Raw genomic sequence first — 12,781 nt, forward strand, 5'->3', positions numbered from 1 at the left:
GGCTCATTTGACAGGGCTGTATTTTAGAGACGGGATTTTAATCAGGCACCTTTGGTTCAGAGAGCTGCTTGGGCGCTGGGCACACCCTGTGGGGCAGAGGCAGGGAAAGGTGCTTGGCCACATCACCTCCCCTGGGGACCCTGTGGGGTCCCAGAGGACATCTGCAGTCATCCACCAACCTGCCCAGCCTGTGGTGCTTGGGGTGCCCCCGTGGCCCCAGTGAGCCCCCCATTGCCTTCCCCCTGCCCTTCAAAGAGGGCACGGTGTGAGAAGTGGGGGCACAGGGACTGGGGACCAGCCTGGAGGGGCTGGTGGCATGGGTGGGCCAGGCCAGCAGCGGGGTGTGCGTGCACAGGGCTTCAGCACCCAAAAATCACCCCCTGCTCAGGCTTCCCCTGCCTCCCCAAAGACTTTCTGAGTGCTTTTTACTGCAGCAAATCTAAAAAAAAATGGAGCTGTGTCTGCTCCACCCAAGGCATCCAGACCGGGCTGCAAAAAGGGGGGCACCCTGCCCTGCTCTTTGGAAAGGGTCGGTCTGCGCCCTGACGGAGGTGTTTTAATGACTGTTTTGGATCCCGGAGAGCCAGCGGCTGCCTCCTCCCACGCAGCCCAAGGTAATTCACCTCCTCCAGGCCGGCGTTGGAGGAGGTGTTGACGGGTGCAGAGCTGCTGGTAGAACAGGTTCTGGGCTGGGAGTTGTCTCCGAAACCCTGGGAGACCTGGATGGATCCAGCCCCGAGCGCGGGTCCCTCTCCGAGCCCTGGCACAGCAGGCAGCGAGCAGGGATTTGCTCTGCGTGGCACTCCTGGGCAGGGCGTCTTTTGCGCGGCGCCGCTAGTAGACAAATTACAGCCTTGCCTCTGTCAAGGTAGATAAGAGACCATGTGATGCTGCGTGGTGGTAAACGGGTTGCAGGCAGGGTAAAGGTGCACAGGGAAATAACCTTGCAGGGAGTCCCTCCCTCCCCGAGCAGCGCAAATCCCCGTGGGTCCGCCGGCACCTCGGCCTGGATGCCAGTGCAGGTTTTGGGGGCTCTCTGAGACTCGTGAAGCCGCGATGTCTTACAGCAGGAGGAACTGGTCCGATCTCTCCAGGTGGGTGCCTGGGGGGTGGCTGAACGCGGCCAGGAGGCGAGGGTGGGCTGCCGGCACCGCGGGGCGTCGGGGAGGACGGGGACGGACGGGGGCTGCCGTCGGGGGGCTGCTTGCGGAGGTGGCTCGGTGCTGCTGGGGTTTCTCGTGGGTGGGTGAGATCAGAGGCAGTTTTGTTTCTTCTGCCTGGGGAAGCTGAGCTCTGCGTTGGAAAACAGCTCTGGAAAAGGCATCCTCGCCCTGCGCTGGGTGTGTTCCTGGTCTCTGGGTCTGTTTGCCTTTCCCTGGGCTCTCTCCGGTGGGGCTGTGGCACCGGGCTTGCTCCAGGGGTGGCTGCGGGGCTTCGTGCTCACCCATGCAGCCCCCGGGTGCATGTCCCGGCTCTGCCCATCCGGCGCTGAGCAAGCCCTGATTCATCCCCAGCCTCTGAACCATCCCGGCCCTGCTGCTGCGCCCTTCCCAAAAAGCAATTTGGGCTCCGATGGAAGCTCCTGGGCACGGCCGGGTGAGGCAGGGGCTGGTGGCTCACAGGGATGCGGGGTCAGCACCGACCCCGCATGGACCTGGGGCCGATACCACCAACCTCCACTGCTGGCTGCACGGGTGGTGATGGTGGTTCAGACACAGCCCACAAAACAGAGCAGAAATCCCCATCGGGGTGGTGGATCAGAGACCACCTCCCCTCACCCAGCTGTGAGACGGAGGCCAAAGGGTCCCCAGATCAGCTGTAATTTTGGGTGAGACACCCAGCCCGGTCAGCCCAGAGTTGGGAATTGAGGTCCTGTTGCTCTGAGGCTGTGAGCTCACACCACTGCCTCCATCATGGGTGCACAAGTATGGATCCAGAGAACATCCAGACCCCATCCAGATCCACCTCTGAGCTGTGCAGCTGCCCAAACACAAGCCCGGTGGGGTCCTGCACCCGGGAAGTTTCACAACGCAGTGAGGCAGCTTCTCCTCTCGCTAGAAGAGGCAGAATTCCCTGAAACAGCACAGATGTCAAATATCTCAGCACTAATGATTAACAGGGCAGGAGACGACAAGGCAGGGGAGACTTGCCAGTCTTCTTTTACTCATCTCTTTGAGGTTAAAAAAGGCAAGACAGTGAGAAAGAAATCCCTCTTTGAAAAGAGGAGGGAAAGACTGGCAAAGCAAATCCATAGCCTAATGTGTGGATTATTTAATTACCGATAATGAGGAATTGCACGTTGGTAACGCCAGGATATGCGCTGCCTCTGCAGGAGCCAAGCAAATTCGAGGCAGGAAAATCTGTTTCATTTTGAAGAAAGCCTGTGCATGCAAATCAAAGAAGTAACCGGCTCTCACACGTGTTTGGACTGGCTTTGGGGCTCCACGCTGTCACTGCAGGAGGGACACGCAAAGAGAGCTTGGCAGAGGCACAGCCCTGCAGCCTTGCAAGCACAGCCCAGCTGTACATCAGCGTTTGCAGGCTCAGGCCCATGAGACAAATGCTGCTGTGGGGGGCTGGCTGGGGACGTGTCCCCAGGCAGGACGAGACCCAGCTGGGGATGCTCACAGAGGCTCCCTGTGGCAGGTCCCAGCCTTCTCCATCCCCGTCCCACCCCATGCCACGCATTGGGGACCACCCTGGGGTGGCATGCTGGGGGTCATGGGGATGGGGGAGCAGGAGGACAGCACGTCCCGTGGCATTGCTCTGTCTGCAGACGGGCTGAGCTGCCCGCTGGGACCCGTGCTCTCCGTTCTGCTTTACTGACCCTCCAGCGCTCCCCTGCCTCCATCCACCAGGAAGAACAGAAGCCGCGAGTGGTTGCGGGGGGTAATGTGGTTTAATTTATGACCCAGGCTTCATTACACAGTAACTCGCAAACCATACGGCGAGTCACTGTGTCCACAGCGGTGCTGGCGATACCACAGACCCAAGCGTGCTCTGACTTCCAGGTTCATAAAAGCCAAATTCAAAGCAAACCCTGGGCCTGGATGAAGCTGGAGTGCCAGCCCCTGGGAGTCTGCATGGGGCCAGATCCTGCACGGGAGGGCAAAAGCCAGGGCTTCCCAGGAGGAAGCTGCCCCTCGTGGTGCTGGTGACCCCGTGTGTGTTTGCAGCTGGTTCAGGACTAGTGCTGCAGGTACATGAGCGCTGTTGTGAAAAATGCAGTGCAGGCACGAAATATTGCCCAACACTGCTCATGCGCCAGCAGAAAGGCTGGGCATGGTTTGCACGGCGGAAGGAAGGGAAAGCTTCCCAAACAACTTTTTATTCAGGTTGGCATTTTAGCCTACAAATTATGAATTGTTTAAAATAAAATCTTTAAAGGTGAGACTTTAAAGGTGCTTATGAACCTTGTCATTTTGGTATAAGCTGTGACTAACACGTTCCTGGTCCTTCTGGCTTTGGGAGGCCACACTTGGGGAGCAAGGGGGCTCCTGTGTCCCTGTTCCTGTGCAGAGCTCTTCAGCGGTGCTCGCCCTTCAGCCTTGGACGCTTTTGCATCTGAGGCTTTTTGCACAATAAAAATTAAAATGCCACCTCCATAATTCATGCTGGGGCTAAAACCGTCTGCCACTCGCGGTTACCCTTCGAGGTCGTGTGGTTGAGATCCCTGCGGTGGCTCTAGGGTCTTGCTGAGTTACAGGTTAAATATCCGTGCCTGGAACGGATTGCTTAATGTAGGGATTCCTTTTAAATGACTGCTGCCTTGAACAGGAGAAATTAGGAGTTGGGAAGTCAAGTGCTTGTGTTGGGAAATGCCCGGATCAGCTGGGTGGAGTGAGAGCACTTTGCGACACCCGGCTCGCATTGGTGTCCCTCTGCCCCTGCCCCATGAAGGAAGGGCCCTTCCACCACCCCCTGAGCCCTTCCGAGGGCACTGCGGTCCCTTTTCTCTGTAAGATCCCTGCGAGGCACACAGCCTCACCACGACCTTATGTTCCACCCCAAACAGCCTGGCCAAGCAGAGGACGCTTGAGGATGAAGAAGAGCAGCAAAGGGAGCGCCGGCGAAGGCACCGGAGCCTGCTGTCCTCCTCATCAGTGGATGAAGAGCCTCTGAGCCCAGTGAAAGACCCCAGCCCAACGCCCAGCAGGTGCGTGAGGTCCTGCAGGCATCGGCCTCGCTCGTGGTGCTGAGCACTCACAGCTCTCTGCCTTGTTCTCTTGCCTGGGTTGGAGAAGGGTGGGATGTGGCTGCATGGACAAGGTAAATAGGACACGTCCCCCTTCCCTGGTGCTAGCACAGGCCAGCTGTGTGGTGAATGCAATGCAGGGATTCAGGATGAGGATAAATATTATGCCAATGTTTTATGGGGTTTGCAAAGGCTTCTGGACACATTTATGGAGCCACTGTGGGCTTCTGAATATCAAGACATGCCCTGAAGTCCCCCAGCTTCCCCTGGCTGGAGACTTCATACCTGTCCTGCACTTTCCCTAGGCATCCACTATTATCTTGCTGCTGCAGCTGCTGAGAGGCCTCCTGCACACAGCAGGGCTCTGCTGCAGCTCGCTGTTACCAGCTCTCTGGCTTTGTTTTTGCTAGCATTTCTCTTTCCTTGGCAGAGATGGGAATGGGAAGGAGCTGGGCTGCCTTCACCCCACTTAAAACATTTGTTGGCCAGTCCTGCAGGCACTGGGAGGTGCTTGCTTTCCCAGGAAATGTGCTACTGCCCTGGGTTGAGGCTGCAGAAAAGCTTCATTTTTTCTGCCAAAAACAAGGAAAAAGAGTAGTAGTCCAAACTTTTGGAAACTTTTTGCCACAGCCCTAGCACAGGCTGCCCCAAGGCTGTGGGGTCTCCTTGGGAAGCTCCAAACCCGCCTGGACATGGCACTAGGCACCCTGCTTGGGGTGGCCCTGCTGGAGCAGGGGGACTGGAGGGACCCAGGGGGCCTTTCCCACCTCGACCTCTCTGTGATTTTGTGACTCCAGAGACACCTGTGGTCTCTCTCTAGGCCCCAGTCCCTGGTGAAGCCGGCGTCTCCAGAGGAAGAGGAGGAGCGCAAGCTCTCGGAGGTGCTGAAGACGCAAGAGGGGAGACGGACAAGGTCCCCGATGGCCGTGTCTGAGAAGCCAAAACAGGAGAAGGAGCAGCGGGAGGCAGTGCAGGGAGCGAGCTGTGAGCAGGCTCAGCCCCACACGGGGCAGGAGAGCGGTCGGGCTGCAGACCACGGTCAGGATGCGGCCACGGGCAAAGAAGCACCACCAGGAGACCAGCCCCCAGAGCCAGCCCGTGAGAGGAAGGTGGTGGTGAGGGGACGGCTGCAGGACAAAGAGGGACAAGGCGCGGGGACACCCCGAGGGGAGCAGCGGAGGGATGAGGGGGAGCCGCAGCAGCAAGCGGCTCCGGAGCTGGGGACCTGCCGGGTCCGTGAGGTGAAGATCCTGACCCGAACGAGGATCCGCAGCACGGAGGAGAAGATAGCCTCAGAGGGGACCCCGTCTCCGGACCAGCAGGTGAGCAGGATGTGGGGAAGGTGCTGAGTTTTGGGGTGTGCAGTCCTGGAAGGACAAGAGCAAGGGGGAGAGACCAAAAGGAGGAGGGTCTCAAACCCCTGTCTCCAAACCATTTCCACCCTGGCTGCTCTGATCCCTGCACCTGAAGCTGAACCTTCCCCACAAACTCTGCACAAGTGCATCAGATGTCTGCTTTTTCCTCAGCATCCACCCAGGAGCCCCTTAAAGGAGGTAATACAGCCACCTCCCACCCAAGATGAACCTCCAGAAAAGTCAGAGACTTCTCGAAATTATGCCACTTACAGCAGCTCCATCAGAAGAAGCAGCCCAAGAACCGTCTCCTTTCGGGTAAGAGCAAAAGCAAGTGGGAGAAAGACTCCTGTTAGGGCAGTGGAAGATGAAGGAAGGGGTGATTTGATGTCCGTGCCATGTTGGCAGAGCCTGTTCCAAAATGTGCGTTTGAAATCCATCCTTGGTCTGGGCATTGGCACTCTTCTTCAGTCTTCCCTCCCTTTCCCTTCTCCTTGTCAGACCAAAGGCGGGTGACTGTGGACAAGTCCGTGTTCATATACTTTGTGCTGGCATGGAAACTTGTAGGAAGTGGTTAGACAACAGGGAGCTTGTTGTCCTCAGATTTCCCAAAGAGTCACAGAAATGACCATCCACCCTCTGGCATTTCTGTTCTTCTCTGAGAATGCAGGAGGAAAAAATAACCCATCCTCCCTCTCGTTCCTCGTTATATCCCTGAGAATATCTTCATTTCTAGCCTGTCCCCCTTCAAAAAAAAAAAAAAATCTGGAATAAAAGGCTGGGAAAAGCATAAAAGCCACTGAGATCCTCCGTGCTGTGAATTAGGGTCTGACTCTGACCCAGTTTTCCATGTGTTTATCTGTGATGACCAAGGATGGCTCCACTGTCTCCTTGCCTTGTGTCTTCCAGGTGATCTCAAAGAAACAGAAAGAAGAAGATGAAAGCCCTCTCACAAGGAGGTCAGCAACCCTCTGCATGCTGCTTTGGCCTTCCTGGGCAGGGATGCTTGTCCCTTGTTTTCCAAGGGGGAGGAGGGGATGGGGCCTGGGACAGGTCTGCTGTCCCCAGGGTGCCCTGCTGACCAGGCAGTGATGCCTGGGGTGAGAGCAGGGACACCAAAGTCCACCACAGAGCTGGAATCTGTACAGGTCACCCCCAGCTTGCCCCTGTGGTCTCTTGGGGCAGTCTCTGGCATCTGCACTGCTAGGAGTTGGTTACAGTGCCATAAGGTGTCCCCCAACCCTTGGAGCCACCCAAAACCCAACCGTACAGGTCCCTGAGCAACTCGATCTCGCTTTGGAGGGCAGTTCAAGTGGACCTCCACATAACTGTGGCAAGGTTTGGGCTAGGGGCTTAAATCTTCTCAGGGAACTGAGGGCTCAGGTCTGGGAGCAGGGGGTGGATAAGACTCCCTGTCCTACTGGGGCCTACTGGGGGCAGGATGAGTGCTTGGGTCAGAGGGGGGTCTCCTCCCAACACATGGAGCCCCACAAGACCATGGGCTGAATCTAGGGGACTGTGGGGGCTGCATTCAACTCCCTCCCGTCTTCTTCACCAGCGCGAGCCTGAGGATCCCAGGTAGCAACACCACCATCGAGGAGAAGCTGGAAAAGTACACCTCGGCCGTGCAGGTACCGAAACCCTCAGCACAGCCAGGATGGTGCAGGGATGGGGGGGAAGGCAGAGGGGGACTGGGCTTCACCAAAAAAAAAAAAACAAACAGCCCTGATGGGGATGATGAAGGCAGTCTCATGCAGATAAACAGATCGGCCACGGGGTTTAGGAGCAGAGGGGATATCCCTTGGAGAGGGTCATGGGGATGCTGCATGGTCCTGGTGGGCAATCCCATGAGCTGGTGATGGGCAGGGAAGGAGCTGACCCAGGGCTTTGCTCTTCACCCCTCGGGATGCAGCACGGCCCCTGCTCACAGCCCTCTCTCCTCCCAGCGTTCGGGGTCGGTGAGATCTTCCGTGACTGTTCAGAAGAGCCTCGTGGTGACCTCGGAGGGGGTGGCCAGCAAGCGCAACTTCTTCGAGACCAGCGCTCCCAGCAAGGCTGAGCCGCTCACAGCCAAGAAGGTGAGGGCAGGAATCCCCTGGGAGGGTCCTGTGCCAGGGCAGGCACCAGCTTTTTGGGCAAATCCTCCCCGGTTTGGGTACCAATGCACACCGTGGCAGGCTGCTGGGGGGAGTTTGGTGGTTGTTTTGTGATCAGGGCTGGGCTCGAGCCACCGAAACTGTGCTCTGGCAGAGTGTGGGTTTGTGCCGATGTGCTGGTATTTGGGGAGCTGGGAGGGAGCCAAGGTGTGGGCTGGTCTCTGCCTGCTGCAGGCTTGCCCCGTCTCCCTGTGCCCTGGGGTTTGTTCCGGGTTGCCTTCATGCGATGGGAGAGCTGGTGCTGCAACCCTGCTGTCCCTCTCCTTGCCACAGGACAACCTGAAGATCCCAGGGTCGGTGACGTCCCGCATTAATCTGTGGATCAGCCGAACTCAGGAACCTGCCAAGGAGGAAAAGAGCAAGGTACCAGCTTGTGCCAAGAGCTCGGGCTCAAGGCCTGGGGGCTGGCAGCCTGGTGGGACACCCCCTTGCAGCTGGGGAAGGTGGGCTTGGAGGGTTTGAAAAACCCAGGTTGAACCCGCTAAAGATTTGGGTCACAGGTTCAGCTGCCACCTGCAGGCCGCTGGGAGACGAGCTGCATGCTCACTGCTCAACCACTGCTCTGTGGGGCCTGGAAACATAGAATGGGAACGGGTCGGGTGAGATGGGATCTCAAAGACCACCTAATTCCATCCCCCTGCCATGGGCACACCGCCTTGCACCAGACCAGGCTGCTCAAAGCCCCATCCTGCCTGGCCCCGAGACCCGGTGTGCACCAAGAGGGCCTGCTGAGTACTGGGCCTGATCCTGCTGCAGATCCCAACCCCCCCAAAACACAAAACACAAAAAACACCCCCCCTGGGGGCACAAAGTGCCTGGCTTTGGGGACTCAGACTCGGGTGCTGCTCTAGGGATGTGGATTAAAGGGAGATGGGCAGGAGACCCTTTGGCCTCAAGACAGCTCACTGTACTTGGAAAGGGGAGAATCAGCCAGGACAAATGCTGGGCAGGTGTCACCCCACAAAGCAATAGGATTTTGCCGCTGCTCATGGCAGCTGTGTAGGTACAGGAGGGGCAGCTCCAGCCCAGCCCCGCAGCCCGGGCGGGCAAGCCTGGGCACCCCGGCGCTGAGCTCCAGGATTAGCACTGCCCAAACGTGTCTGTGCCGGGAGGCTGAGCTGGCTCCGGCTGCTGGGAAAGGGTTTGCTCCTGGGGTCACTCCTGGGTAAGGCTTTTTTCCTCGTATTTTCCTGAAATAAAGCCGCCATCCACCTCTGTGGGCTGGTGCTGCAGTTGTTTTTTTTTGGGGGGTCTACCAGGTGTAGGATCTCAAGGCTGGCTGGTTTTAGCTGGGGCAATCCCGCTTCGAGGGCTGCTTACAGACAGCAAGGCAGTAATGCATACGATGCATGGAGGAAACCTTCTCGTGCCACTCACGACTCTCTTATTTGCAGGACGTCGGGAAAATAAACAGCCTGCCAAAGCGTGACGTCTGGGTAAAGCAGCCCAGAGATGCCCCTGCAGGCACCAAGGTAGACGTGGAGCTGCGCTGAAAACTGCTCCGAGCTGGGGCACAACTGGGACCTGCTCACCTGTGCATCACCCCCAGCTCCGGCCTCACTGTTTTTCACTTTCTCTTCCAGCTGCAATAATATCGTATGCAATAATATCAGATGATCTGGGGAAAAACTGGTTTGCTCTGAAGATCAAAGCCTGGCCCTGCCCAATCATCCGTGCCAGCCCTGCCCACTGCCACAAGAGTCCCCACTGCCACGTGTGGGTGGAATGGGGTGGCTGGGGTCCTCTGCTTGTGGGCTGGGAAGGAAGAAGGCTGGAATCCCATCCCTGCGTCCCCAACCCTCACTCCCTGGCTCTCCAGGAATTCCCAGGCCTGGAGGTTCCCTGCAGATGCTGAAGGCAGGCTCTGGCCTTGCTTCCCTACAATATTTTGGCGTTCTGCTCCTAATCCCTGGCTGTGCCCCAACCCGTGCTTGCTAAGGGGAGCAGCCTGTGTGTGTCCCTTGCAGCTGGATCCTGCTGTTGGGGTGAGAGGCTGCCGGGCCAGGGCAGTTTTGGCTGCCCACCCATGGACCGTGCCCATCCCTGAGTGTGGCGTGAGGTGGGGGTGCAGGCAGATGTCACCCCCTCCCCAAGCTGTGACTGCTGGAAGGGACCCAAACCCCTAAAATGCTGTTTGCCAAGTTGCTCGTGCACCAGCCTAGCTTGGAGACCCCGTGGAGGACTGGTGGACCTGACAGCACTGGTGCTTCCCTCCAGCACACAGCTCAGACACGTCCTTCACCACTCCCATCCCCTGCAAGCAGTGACCCCTTTTGCTGAGTGCTATGGGGAGGGCAGGCTGGCCACAGACCTATTTGTGGGGCTGCGTGGAGCTAGGAACCCTGTCCTGGACCCCTTCTGCAAGCCCCATTCCCTTCTCACACTTCCCCTGGAGCCCTTTGCGATGCAGATCCCAAAGCCACCTGGTCCCCATTCTCCCTGGCTGCTGCGCCCACCCTGGGGGGTCACAAGGTGCTGTGGGCAGCCCATAACACGATGCTCAAATCCTGCTGGGGCTATGCCACGGGCTGGGACTGTGCCTTCAGCAACCACTGCGGTGTCCAAATTCGGTGTGGGACCCTCCTGCTGCCCCTTGGTCTCATCTTGCTTGTTGGGCTTTAGAAGGGATTTGGTTTTCCTCTATGCCTTTTTTTTTTTTTTTTTTTTTCTAATAAAAGTTCTTTCTAAGAAGCTCCCGGTTGGCTGCTCCTGGACTGGGACCTGAAAGGTTTGCTCCCCATCTTCTCTCAAGAGGAAAAAAGGCAAAAACCTGAGACGGATGTCTCAAAGGGGGGGTAAAAACAATCCGAACCTTCACAGGACAGCGTCTTGGTGTGGAGGGTCTGGTCCCCGGCTCTGCCTTATCAGCGTCCCCAGCCCTAGAAGGTGACAGCTGGCTGGCTTGTGTCAGCCCCTCGGGCACTCACGTATCTCCGTCCGGCGGGTTTAAAATAGCAAATCTCTGAGGCCACACAATAGCTTGGGCTTATATGGGCTCCTGGGGGGGCAGGGGGAGCGCGGAGGGGGCCGGGGCCGCGGCTGCCGAAATAGCAGCTCACAAGTGTTGCATTCCTCGCTGGGCGCCGGGCGCATTCCTGCCGGCGCTGCCCGCCCCGGGGTGGGCGCTGGGGGCCCCTTAAAGCCTCTGCCCCCCAAGGAGCACACCCCAGACACCCGCCGGCTTCCCCACGGCTCCGTGGGACCTCACCTGTGCCCCACAGCAGAGGTAAGGCTGGGGCGGCTCCGTGGGATGCTCGGGCTCTGCTGTGAAAGCGCAGGAGATGCAGGCCCCGCGTGGATTTGGCTCGGGGTTGATGGCCCTGCCCAGCTGCTTTCTCTGGGATGTGTTTTTGCTGTGAAGGCATTCCCTCGGGGAAAGCATCAGGACCCTCTCCAGGGGGTTTCTCTGCAGCACATCCAGTGCGGTTTGAGTGACGTAAGATGGCTGGAAAGGATTTTGGGTGCTTTTGGGGGATCTCGCAGATCCCTGCTCCCCGTGTCTCCGGGCAGACAGGAGGGATGCGGTGCTGTGGGAGCATCGTACTGGCCCACGGGGACCAGCAGAGCCAGGATGCTCACTTTTCTTTCAGAACGAGTGTTCAGAGCTTTAACTGGAAGATTTATCCTGCTTCTGTGCCATTTTCTGCACAGAGGATGGAAAAATATTTCGTAGAGCCACTTTCCAGTATAACATTATCTTTTCTTGTGTGCCGCCTTAACTGCCCTGATTTTGCTGCTGTTCCTCAGCAAATGTTTGGTGGGATCTGGTGATGTAGCAGAGAGGAGATGCATGGGAATGCAGAAATACACTTCCAGAAATCCATGTTTATAGCCTCGTGGAGGGGATCTCTGCTTCTGTGTTGTACAAGGGCCACGTGAAGCCCTGGGTGCTAGTGGCCACATAAAAGGGTTTGGCCAAACTCTGAGGTGGCAGGACCGTGCCTCGCAGGGCCAGGCACGGGGAGTTCTGGGGAACGCGTGGGGCTGAGCCCCGGGTCTGTTGGAGGGATGGGGACAACAGCAGCAGCTGGGGCAGTGAACCCTGGGCAGACGGGGCTGGCTTCTGACTTCATTTGTCTCCAAAAAAGCACTCCTGAGTCATTGCTCAGAAAGGAGGTTTGACAGCCGTGTGGTATGCTGAGGCATCCCTCCTGCAGTGCATCTTCCCCATGCCTGTGGGTCCCGGTCCCGGATTCAGCATCTTTAATGAGCGATCCTGAAGCCTCTCCGACCCATCCTGGGTAATGAATGCCCGACAGATGCAGCCAGGGCCAGTTGTTCCCGGTTGCCCGATGGGAGCACTGCTCTGGGAACAGGTGGCTCGGCACATGGGGGTTATTTCTAGAGCTGCCTCATGCTCTCCTGCCACATCGCAGCCTCGCCGAGGTCCCGCAGGAGCAGGGTGGCCGGGCTGTGCAGGGGCCGGGCTGTGCAACCTTGTGCTTCAGCATCGGGTGGGAGCAGGGTGAGGAGTGCCGACGGGTGGCATTCACCCCCAGCCACAGGCTGGGAGGGAGATCGGTGTGTGAGGAAGATGAGCATGGACATTTCCATGGTTTTCGCTACATTTAGCCCTGCTGCTCAGCTGGGATCCGAGTTATTGTCCCCTGTAGCTAAGCTCAGCCTATTGCAGATAACGGGATGTCCCTGCAAGGTTCCATATCACAGCTGAGCTAAGAATAGTCAGGAAGCAAAACAAGCTGAACGTTATAATTGGGTAATTTTCCCGTGCCCTGAGCAAACACAGCACCTTGGGATGGCTCCAGCAAGGGGAGCTGCGTGTCCCAGACGTGGCTCCTGATGGCAGCTATCAGCATGGCACGAGGCCGTGTCTAATCTCCTGCCTCTTATTTGGGGCGAGCTCTGATCCTGGGACAGGAGGGGAGTGGGGGGACCTTATCTCCACTGAGATATCACCACCACAGCCCGGCGGGGGACAGCTCCCAGCTCCAAGCACTTTGGAGAGACGCAGCATCACTGTGCCCATATTGTGGGTGCCGCAGGACAGGCTGTGCTTGTCCTTATCTCAGCTCCTAACCCTCGCTTTTTCCACCTTGCCTTGAATTCTGCTAGATAAC

General features: G+C 57.8%; 1 protein-coding gene across 1 annotated transcript; it reads left to right on the forward strand.

Annotated features, from left to right (window-relative positions):
* The first annotated feature begins 701 nt into the window (after positions 1 to 701).
* LAD1 (ladinin 1) lies at positions 702 to 10,322 on the forward strand. The gene is made up of 10 exons (XM_082778198.1): positions 702 to 868; positions 974 to 1,094; positions 4,016 to 4,156; positions 5,016 to 5,517; positions 5,722 to 5,865; positions 6,457 to 6,506; positions 7,106 to 7,178; positions 7,494 to 7,625; positions 7,977 to 8,066; positions 9,098 to 10,322. Exons 1-10 carry the CDS (start codon positions 724 to 726, stop codon positions 9,194 to 9,196), a joined length of 1,497 nt encoding a protein of 498 aa, XP_082634324.1. The 5' UTR covers positions 702 to 723; the 3' UTR covers positions 9,197 to 10,322.
* The last annotated feature ends 2,459 nt before the right edge of the window (positions 10,323 to 12,781 follow it).

This window comes from Aythya marila (assembly GCF_965140915.1).
Source record: "Aythya marila genome assembly, chromosome: 24".
Taxonomy (NCBI): Eukaryota; Metazoa; Chordata; class Aves; order Anseriformes; family Anatidae; genus Aythya; species Aythya marila.